Source organism: Ostrea edulis, chromosome 3 (assembly GCF_947568905.1).
Source record: "Ostrea edulis chromosome 3, xbOstEdul1.1, whole genome shotgun sequence".
NCBI classification, from domain to species: Eukaryota; Metazoa; Mollusca; class Bivalvia; order Ostreida; family Ostreidae; genus Ostrea; species Ostrea edulis.
The window spans coordinates 14,301,704-14,313,278 of record NC_079166.1 but is presented as its reverse complement, the minus strand read 5'-3'; the positions used below and the strand labels follow the sequence as shown (position 1 = coordinate 14,313,278).

The following is an 11,575-nucleotide window of genomic DNA, read 5'->3' as shown; positions in this document are numbered from 1 at the left end:
GCTGGGGGGGGGGGTCATTTATGTGGGAGGAAACTGAAATACCCGGAGGAAACCCACCTGTCCGAATGGGCGACCGCCATACCCTCTAACATACAACCACTGCCGATCATGGGGATCGAACTCGGGTCTCAGCGCTACCTCTACGCTACCCGGACACCCTAATCTCAATGAAGCCGGAATAAACAGAATGATATCAATCACGATCTCGTGTATTATATTAGTAAATAAGATTGTTGGAACTTCCGATAATTAACAATGCTTTATACATATGTATGTCGTGCCTAATTCCTAAACAAGTACTTAAATGGTTATAGTCAGCATACATATGATAACACTCATCGTTCAAAATAAGAAATGTTAATAAAAATGATTACGAGGGGAAGGACAATATTCACTTTTAAACTTTGAATGTATCCACGATATAAACTAATATTCATGTTTAGATATATTTGTATAGTTACAATGTACAAAGATAAAAAATGTGCTTTATCTTTACATAGATCAGCATAACCCAAAATAAATTCGATCTTCACCAATCCATTATTACTAAAATTGACACATAAGAATCAGTTTCAGATGACAAATATAAAAGTCTGAACTAGAAATAAACTGAAATATGTCATATTTTTTCTTCAAATTATGAAACTTATTTCTGTTCATTTAAACAATTGTGGTTAATGATATCGCACTTTGGTCTTCCGAATATTCACAGGGTGTGTTTGAAGTACAATTCAACTTGTAATGGAAAGTTTCCTTCATTTAAAAACTATTGAAACCAATAGATTCACAATCATTTGGGAAGAAAGTGTAAGGTCATCAACGCCGTTTTAATCATGAAACGTTGAACAAGAGCGTGCTGTTAACTCAGAAAGGACGACTAACTCTGTATGTTTGCAGTGACAAATTTAAAGAATCACGACCTAAAGTCTACATCCTTTTGGAAATTATTTAACCTGCCTGTAACTTCGAATGAACCAACCTCTTACTTTGTCCCATCCAGTCACCTTATATTCATGTCTATACACAAATGTCATAAGAGATATTAAGTTCCGAAATAGTAAACAAACTACCTATATTTATCATACCACACAAATTTGAATGAATGAAGAAGTTTGACTTGTTTTCTATATCACCGCATTGATTTTCCTGGTGTACGGCGGGTAGTTATTGTCATATGGTTTTATATCTATTCGTCTCAAATCCTGCATGCAAGTAATACGTAAGCATAAAAACTTCATCTGAATACGGGAAAGAGAGGTATGCGATCAAAGATACTGAGAAGGTGTATGGACTTCACATGATTTAATCCAGTGACTGCTCTACCTGTAATCATAGAATTCTTTTGTCAATAGTAAAACTGTGGTGTTTGATTGTATTTGATGTCTTATTTTCAGATAACTATTCTTTTGATACCATCAACGACAAATCGCTAGGAGCTATGCAGATTTTATATTTATATCTGATTCACCCGGGAGTATAGCATGTAACTGTTTGTACTAAATGGTAACTAAAATAAATTCCATATTTTTTGAGAGGTATTTGGAATGGGGTAGATTTGACGGACGCATTCACTGGATAAAACCTACATTACAAATATTTCTTAGTGGGGGATGTCTTTCGAATATTTTATTTGCTGATAAAACTTCAAAATAAAAAAATGCTGAAAATTGATCAAATTTTCAACCCTTTTAAAAAAAAATTCTCAGCGGATTACAATATCATTCATTATCTATCTTACTAGTATTGCACTCAGACCGTTCATGAAATTATTATTTTCATTATTTATCTGAATAGATACGATATATATTTACATTAATTTCTATTACATGGCGCATAGGGAGTGACCAAATAAACTGTCTTGATAAAAAAGATAATGCGATGACATACCCACCACCTGAATACGTTTCTATACTACAGTTTATCGGCAATGTTTGTTGAATACATCGCTTAAACAAGATATAGAAAGGGTAAGAAAAAACAACTTCCGTGTTTAGGTATATTGTCTATTAATTTTATGCATAATTATCAAACAATTTTGGAAGTCGACACCATAATTATTAGATTCGTTCTTTAGATGATTTATTGTTACACCAATCAAAGTTTCTCTACAACAATGCATACATAAAATTTCATATCTGGACACATAAGATAAATTACCAGCATTTCTTTAGCTTAAAATCGATAAAATATCTATCAATCACGTTTAATAAATACACACGCAGTTTTTATTGACAAAACGTGTTTCAACTACAGGTTGCCCACAGATCAAAGTATCAGAATCCAAAATCTCTTGGAGACTCGATAGACAAATAAAGTACTTGAACAGTCCAAATTGTCTGACAACTACAGGAGGTTATTTCGCGATTACTTCAACTTGGATAACAGACGCAAACTTGACCAGAAAATCCTTTAAGAAGGTTAAAATTGTTTCTATAAGCACAAGTCGTTATTGTGATTCGGCGTACTTGTAATGGTCATTTAATACTTCATTTTTAAAAGTACAAATATGATACAATGTGTGTGTTGATGATGATATGGCAGCATAAAATAAATGAATATATACATTAACCAATAGAAATATCATCTTGATTCTAGGGAGTCTGAAAAAAAAACGTACCCCCGGATACACCATTCTATGCAAAATTATGCCTATCAGTCTGTAATTATCGAAGACCGGGATTTTTGGAAGTCTGCAATGCAAATCCACAGTGGCTGAACCTCTGTCTGCATCAATTCACGTCATGACGCTGTAACGAGAAATTAACAAACCGGAAATGACAACTGTAAACACAGAATTGCATAATAACAGAGATGCTAAGGAAAGAAAAACTAGAGGGAAGAGGAAGGGTGTTTACAATTTTTTATTGTTTGCTCGAGTAAAGTTTGGACCCTTTGTCGCTGACAATGGCTCCGAGATATTTGAAGTAGTTGAGAGTGGATAGCCTCTCGATGCTCAGTTTGATGTCAGTGTTGATGCCTTTGATGTTGTTTGTCATCAGTTTGGTTTTTTCTGCACAGATCTACATCCCGTAGATTGTAGATATTTTATCCAAGAATTTTACAAGGTTTACGTTCTCCTCCTGCACCCCGTGGGGCTCCGGTTTAGAATAGGTCTTCAGTACCCCTTGCTTATCGTAAGAGACGACTAAATGGGACGATCTTTCGGGTGAGACCACAAAAACCGAGGCCCCGTGTCACAGCAGGTATGGCACGATAAAGACCCCTCCCTGTTCAAAGGTAATGAGTGCCGAGCCATAAGAGCTGAGCATAGGCCTAAATCTTGCAGCCTTTACCGACAATGGTAACGTCTCCATATGAGTGAACTATTCTCGAAAGGGATGTTAAACAATATATGATCAATCAATCTCCTCTTATATATTTAATTTGCAAAACGCAAGGTGGTGATTGTTCTGCCGCTAGTGTTGACAGTTTCACTGTTGTCTTCTAGTGCGTCAGCCATGACCCTTTTCAAAATGATACTGAATAATGTAGGGGAAAGCAGGCATCATTGCCTCACTCCGACTGTGGTATTGAACCAGGTCTCAATGATGTTGTTGAAATAGATTGTGCTGGTCTCCTTATCGCGCTGGTCTTTGATTACTCTGATCAGATCAGCATTGATGTTACACAATAACACTGCATATCATACTCTGTCGAACGCCATCTTAAAGTCAATAAAGACGTGGTAAAGGTCATGTTGATGTCGGAGGTACCTTTTGCAGAGTATCCTAAGATTGAGGATTTGCTCTGTTGTGCTGTGCCTCGTTCTAAAGTCTGCTTCTTCAGAAATGATCTTTGATTGTGGTTTCAACCCAATCCTCCTTGGCACCTTATCCCACCTCTGGTGTGTACAGGGGTCTTTGTTTGCCCAACTATCTATTTTGTATTGCTTTTAGGAGTTATGAGATTGATCACTGTTCGTTATCTTCATCTTCCATTCAACAGTACTGGTATCTTCAACATTACCTTCCTTGAGTGACTGGTGGTGCAGTAATTCTGACACTGTTGTAGGTTACCATTTAGGGGACTGAGATGATTAGGGTTTGTGTCCATGCTGTTTGTTTATCGTGTTGCCAGATGACCAGTAAGGTATTACCCTTTGCCTCGCTTCCTGTCTGGAATATCTCTGATGATATATTGTTCACTCCCGCTGATTTCTCCTTTCCTCAGCAATCTCACTGCTGCTCGAAAGATGGGATGGTTGTTGTTGCTTGCTGCACGGGGTATATGTAGTATCATTGGCGTTTCTGCTGCTCTGCAACTGTACAGCTCGGTGCAATACTTATTCCAATGCTGTACAATGTCGTGATATTCTGCCAGAAACCTTTCAGCTTTGTCTTGGATGGTGATACTCCCTCCGTTTTGTACTGGTCGAGTATTTCATCGGTCGGTATGCTTGCTTGCTATTGTTCTTTTCGGATTTCATTCTATGTCTTAACATTGTTCTTCTATTCATTTATTTTTATGAAAGGTGAAGATCATGAACAGTGATCAATCTCGTAACTCCTATAAACAATAAAAATTAGAGAGTTGATCAGGTAAAAAGAGTTATTCGTATTCAAAATCAGTGTGCCAAGAACAGTCTACCAATCTGTATGAAACACGTCAGACAGCACTTTACCCAATGGCAGGTTGTATGGACAAACTAGATCGTTATAAAGACCATAGAATTTGCGAAATGCTGACTTTAAACGAGACTGTTGAAATCCCTGCATCATGAACTTGTTTGTCAGTAGCCTGCCTCTATCTAAAACCTGACCATGCGCAGAAGAACCTCTTGCATATCTAATCATTTGAGAAATATAAACACCATATGCAGGTAATAATGGAATATTGCTACATGAATATGAAAAGTTGACAATGGAGAAGCTGAAATTATCCCGTTTGTCAGAAAATTGGGTTGTTAGTTATCCGTTAATAATTACTTTAAATAAAATATCTAAGTATGAAACAGAAGTGAACGACTCTGTGATGTCTTTCGTGTCAATGAATATGAGTTACCGTATCTATACTGGATTTCTAAAGTACATAAAACACCCTTACAAAGATACATCGCTGGATCCAGTAAGTGCTCTGAATACAATGTTGGTGAAGATCCGGGTAGTGAACACACAGTGCACGTTCCACATGGTGATAAATCGAGATAATAATCTGTTTTCCCTAACATGGACCATCTCTGCTGCTTCATGTGGTGAAAATTATTTCTGGAAGCATCTGTGGCTATATAAATTTACATCAGGATAAGATAAATTGCCAACGAGAAATAGAAAATTTCATAAACCATTCGTGTTGGCGCAAAGAAATGGTGCCAAGGTTATTACCTGTACAATCATCATGATATATGGACTAGCCTTTCAATTTTCACTCGAACTGTTCTTTTCTGACCAAGCTATCTATTATGAATGCTGTGTCGGTGCAGGTTCAGATTTTTTGCTACTAAAAATGGATGAGTATATCTAAGGGCAAGCAGTTCCCCGTGGTTATCACTGTCTTATGACAGCATCTAGCCCAATATGCTCATTACCATGTCTGAATAGTATGTATTATCGCTACTGCTAGCTATTCTCTTATACATGTATAGAGTATAACATTTGAAATTTAGGTGAAAATTGTAATTTCTAGCAATGTAGCGGTAATGTATTCCCCACAGCATTATCGCAAACCACGCCTATTGTCTCCTTTTACACTACGTCAAAAAACGTGGCTGAAAGATTTTTGAAAAATCTATGACTTCCTGAATATTCATGTTCATTAGTCAACCAATCGATGAGCTTCCATGAATATTTTTGGTGGAAATAAGCTTATTGCAATGCTCAAACATTCTGTTTAGTCGTATAGTGCCAGGGCCCAGCTAAACGTCGACCAAAAATAATAAGCATTTTTCCAAATTCATTTCTGCAAATCTTGGGAAGCATTCGGAATTTCGCGGCAGACTTTGGCAGTAGTTTAGATTGATTATGTATGAATATATTAGAATACAAAGTAGGATTTTACATTAATTAGTTTATTGTTTATCATTGGCTAACGTGGGTACCCCATATTTAGAATTCTATACCTTTACTCTTTATATAGTAAATTCGATCCCAAGCGATGCAATTGCCTGTGGTTGTAAGTAATGGACGCTTCTTTGTTGACTTCACCGGTGTAATAAATCCACCATATAATATGCATAACCATGTCACTCTCTTTCGATCATCTCTAGTCTTTCAGATTTCAACACATCCACTTTACACCAAATTTCCTCATCAAATTTGAGAATACGGTTTAAGGACACATATCATGTTTTCAAAATATACACTATTACATGCATTTTTTCTTCTTTATGCTTATAGTAATGAATTCTAATAATCGTTCGCCGAAGTTGTGCGATAATTAACCACAATACAGATTTAAATCTAAGCCCAGATTTCAAAAAGTCTAGTTAATTAGTTAGGTAGTCAATCGGTTCAGTGACGTCACATGCGCCCTTCTTCAATCAACTGATTGTGAAAGTAGTGTGAGATATTATTCAAAAACTCTGCTTTTAGGGGCCTAATTTATTCCTTATGGGCACCATTTAAATCGATGTTGACAACTTTTCCGAGTTTTATATGTTTTCGCCACCAGTGCATACATATAGCGTTGTAAATACTCAAATATAGCTAGGAAAGCTTGTAAAAAATTGGCAATATTGCAATATCTACAAACTGTTTGGTAAATGTAATTCCTTTATACATCTGTAATTGGCGCTGTTTTTCTAAAATAAACAGTGTACTTATTATTTATTTTTGGATTAGACAAATTATAATTCGTTACATTATTACACGACTAGGCCCTAGGCCAAGCTACTGTCACGGATGCATTTCGAAAAGAAAGAAAAGAAAACACACAAATCAATAAAAATAAACAAATTTGAAGTGCAAATCGTATTATTTCATTTTGACCTTATCATCATTTTTTAATTGTGATTTGCACGTCGTTAGGAAGTGGGAACACGGCGTTATACTGACGCTCTCAAGATGTTGCGAGTTCAATGGGGAAATAATTTTATAATTCAATTTAAAGTTAGGGAATACTATATTCTATCATTTATATAATTTTTAAAAAGTTCAATTACTTAGTATCTTTAAAACTTGTGTACATCTAGCAGTTGGTAAAAACTGGAAGTACAAGTTATATTATACCGGGTATGTTGTTACTTGTCAGTTGATCCAAGTGTGTATTGCATTTGAAGACCAGAACGGAATTATGTAGTGCTTAGCTTTGATATATCCATTTTCTCGCAGTTTATCAGGGTCTCTGTTTAAGCGGTTTTTGAAAAGGTGACTGAGTGGGTTTTTTTTAAAAGATAAAGTTCTTCCTCCTACAAAAAAAATATCCACGTCTTTTTTCCCGTACCTTCCTTCGACAAATTGAAAAATACTCAGTCTAAATCCTTTCTACCGACAATTAGTACATTTTGTATACCCGAGCACGGCACAAAACATCTTAATTCAATGTTATTTACAAGTCGTTAACGTGATGTTTTTTTCTCCTCATCTGTTGATGAAAATAGATGTCTTCAAACCCGAGGGCGCATATGACGTCACACATGATGGCGCGTAAAATAGCGAAAGTAAATATGCATATCGCACGATTTGAATTTCATCGCTTTCAAAGTCGAAAACTACGCAAAATATTAATTCACCAGTCGGAGAACAACATGCCTTTGTACATAAAGAAGCTACAATACACTCCTCTTTAATCCACTTTGAATTGTAGAAAAATATTACATCCCTTTGGTCGAAACAATGTGATAATAATTAAATGATAATGAAGCATTGTACAAAATGTCACCATATATGATGAAACTTTTACACACCCCACTCCTCCTGTATTCACTATAAGTTATAACTCCTATCCCGACAATACACACATCTCCAAATGAAATTGAAGCATTACAGTACAGAATTTCAAATACATCGAATAAGCCTTAAAGGAGAAGTGTTCATAAGATTTTGTGACTGGCAGACGGAGGACAAACAGAAGTATAAAAAACCAATATGTCTCCCCGGGGAGAGGGAAGACATAATTAATAATTACAGCAACCGTCACCTAAGTTCGTCAGTTCCAGCAGTATAGTGAATCAAAAACCTCAGACTCATATACTCGGAATAAATTAATGCACATAATGTGTTCCTGAGAGTTGAACTTTTTAAACATTCAAGAAAAAATAATTACTGTATAAATCAAAATAATTCCGCTGATTTGGATTTTTGGCGGGGGGGGGGGGGTGGCGTTTCAATTTTTTAAAAATCTAATAATGGTTTATTTTCACTAAATTTACGCAATGAATATCAGTTTTTCGTTTATTTACTATATGTATATGCAGAGGTTTAGGCATGTGATGGGGACATGTCTTAACATTCAACCCGTCTAATCTAACTTCCATATAGTGCCTAGAGTTTGTGATATTCATTCACAAACAGAACATAAAAAAATAAAACCCACGTGAAAATATCTTTTCCTGTCATTTTGTAAAACACACATGTCTGTTTATATGGTGCTCATAATTTGAAATAAGCGTTCTTTATTTTACATTTTAGCTTATTATATAGGCCGGAGAACGGTTTCTGAGGCACGCGTCATTTCAAATAAAACGAGGTTTTAAAGAGGTCCACACCGACGTATTTTACAATGTATTCATGCGCGCATTGCGTGGTGGCCAAGGGAAGTTAAAAAAGAAATACTTTCCAAAAATGATAATGATGTTCCAAATCGAAAGTTAGAACATTACATTACTAGTGTGTTTAACTATTTGTGTTTTACAAATATCTATATAGGAATATATGTTGAAGTAAAGCAAGTCTGTTACTCACTTTTAAGTAAATAAATGAAACATTATATATCCCAGATTACAGCGTCTTATGTATTACCGATATATAATACATACAATGTACACTGTATACTGCGTCAGAAATGAACACTGTTACTTGTTGCTTGTGGTTGATGTAGAGGATGTACGTGATCGGCATTTCCCATGATAAATGTGAATAAATATTGCTTATCTATATCTACTGGGAAAATATCACCGAGGGAGAACTTGTGAGGATATATATTAATTGGGCTATACCCATTTTTTAAAGAAATGCAATGAATAATCCTTAAGAAATAATAAGGGTATATTTTGTACAGAGTGTAATGAAATGAAATATTTCATTAGTTTAAAACACTCCGGGGTGACTAGGATGTGGGGAATCATGCTATTTATAGCTGGAGCGTTGGTTGTTTCGTCAACAGGCTGTAAGTATGCAATTTCCTAACGTAACATAGAAGTATATCTAATTCATTTCTGCAAATCATCAACACATCAATATTTTCTGTTTGTAATAGTATGAGTTTTCACTTAAACTTTCTCGGGCTTTTATCAAAAGATGATACCGTGATAGACATAAGGCAGGATATCATCAGTACACACGAAGGAGACACCTTGCCGATAACAGCAACCGTTAGAGGCAGACTGAACGCCAGCATCCACATCACCTGGTTCCGTAATGGTAGAAAGATTCCGAACAATACACGATTCAACTACCAAATTAGTCGTTATGAAGCCGGGAACAAAACCGTCATCAGAAGTGATTTAGAGGTGACTAAGGTGAAACTTATTGATGCAGGTGAGAGTAACATTTAATATAGATTTATGTTTATACTGCTGAAGAAAATCCATGTTGATTTAGTTAAGAGCACGTTCTTGACATACACAGGACCGTCTTCCGTTACTAGTATTATAGGATGTCCGGCGTGTCGGCAGATAACACGGCTCGGTAACTGTAGAGTGCTGACTCAAATTAAAAATGTTAGGTATTTGCTACTGTAATAAGTATATTACAAACGAAAATAAAATTTAAAAAAACTGTGGATCGTGAACTCAATATGCGCTTCACGATAATGCATTAGATGATAAAAATGTATAATTCAATTAATCTTACTTCATTCAATATGTTTTCAACAATTTATAAATCATCGTAAAGATGTCATGTGCATTTTCTGCAAATGAATGATTTGCATTTAGAAATGAATTTAAAAACCTACGAAATTAAACAAATTCAGCTGCATAGTCCACGAACTTGGCATAGTTAAATGCAATAAAATGACACATGTTTCATCAGCTGTAGTCATTTAGTTATAAATTACTAGTATTTAGTTATCAATGCATTGTTTTCATTATTTGGTAAGTGTACCCTCAGAATGCATCAAATTGAGTTCACTACTGAGGCAACAAAGTACTTTAGGGGAGACTCCTTATTAAACAGCATCCCAGGGGTTAACATTCATAAAGACGTATTGTGTTCAAAACAAACTGTAAAAGCTGTAATTCATGTCTGAGATAAGTTCGCTTCTGTGTGTGATGGGAATAAACCAACACTGAATGAACATATTAATACTTTGTCTGATATACTTAGGATATCAAATGAAATACAGCAGTTTAAATCAAACGCATGAGTTCTCTTTTGATACCAACTTTCGTCGCATATAAATGCAACGTCGTGTTACCCAACGACAAATAATTGATTTACAATGAAAACGTGAATATATCAAACAGTGGTCAATCTTATAAATCTATATAGAGTACAACATTGAGAATACGGCAAAACCATAGGAGAGTGCTGAAGTACCCAGAGGGAGTAAACAGCCCCTGTTGACCGGTCACACCCGCTATAAGCCCTTTGCTTTGACTATATCAACGGAGTTATTCTTAGTTAAAATCAGTATATGAAGAACGATCTAAGAAAAGCACGTCAGACAGTATTCTACCTAATGACAGGTTATATTTTCAAATTACATCACTCAAACAACCACATAACTAGTGGAATGCTTATGTTAAATGAAACTATTGAAACTTCTGCAACATCAACTTATTCATCAGTAGCTTACCTCGGTTGGAAAATTGACCGTACGTAGAACATGGTCTTAAATATCGAATTGATTGAGAGATTTGCTCAACATATGAAAATGGAAGTCGACAGGGAGGAAACTGAAATAACCCCGTTTGTAAAAAACAAAAAATGGGTTGCTGTTTGACGTTATATTCTATATTCATTAAAATATCCAAATATGAAACTGAAATATTTTCTCTCATTCTTTCGAAAACATTAAATTTTATAAGGATGGAAATGCTTCAAGTTTATTCCTTTATCAACACATTTACTAAATGTGAAATAAATTTATTTGACAGGGAACTGGACAATCACAGCGAAAAACGGGAATGAAACAGTGTCAAAGACGACTTTTGTTAAAGGTTAGGAAAAACCAATTCATCAATTACATGAACTGTGTTTTTGCCATCGTGTGTTATCTTCCACGTCGGTCACGTTTCTTGATGTACATTGTATATTTCTTTATATGTACATTCAGATAGTGTTTTATCGATCAGAATAATCTGCTACTTCATATTATCTTCATGATGTACATGTATACTATGGTCCTTATAATGATCTAGTTCGTCAATACAACCTATCATTAGCTCACCTGAACCGAAGGTTCAAGTGAACTTTTCTGATCTCTTTTTGTCCGTCGTCTGTCTGTCTGTCTGTCTGTCCGTCTGTCTGTCTGTCTG

The 11,575-nt window shown here is 35.4% G+C and overlaps 1 protein-coding gene and 1 long non-coding RNA gene across 4 annotated transcripts in view; one reads left to right on the top strand and one right to left on the bottom strand.

Moving 5' to 3' along the window:
- Window positions 1-995: 995 nt before the first annotated feature.
- Window positions 996-8,931, bottom strand: LOC130053255 (uncharacterized). Of its 2 annotated transcripts, none has more exons than XR_008801781.1 (3): window positions 8,838-8,931; window positions 5,044-5,220; window positions 996-2,747 (listed from the first exon to the last, which is right to left on the bottom strand). It is a non-coding gene; the product is annotated as an uncharacterized LOC130053255 (long non-coding RNA). The 2 variants fall into 2 exon arrangements; XR_008801780.1 differs by lacking the exon at window positions 8,838-8,931 and adding an exon at window positions 5,322-5,933.
- Window positions 8,932-8,933: 2 nt separating this feature from the next.
- The window catches only part of LOC125674203 (adhesion G protein-coupled receptor E3-like), a 38,067-nt gene continuing 35,425 nt past the window's right edge, over window positions 8,934-11,575 (top strand). Inside the window, exons 1-3 of one of the 2 annotated variants that reach the window (XM_048911300.2) lie at window positions 8,934-9,261; window positions 9,393-9,632; window positions 11,195-11,257. In XM_048911300.2, the coding sequence (XP_048767257.2) occupies window positions 9,165-9,261; window positions 9,393-9,632; window positions 11,195-11,257 (400 nt within the window). In that variant the 5' untranslated portion in view covers window positions 8,934-9,164. The remainder of the gene's footprint in view (window positions 9,262-9,392; window positions 9,633-11,194; window positions 11,258-11,575) is intronic. The other variant, XM_048911301.2, reaches the window with a different exon arrangement.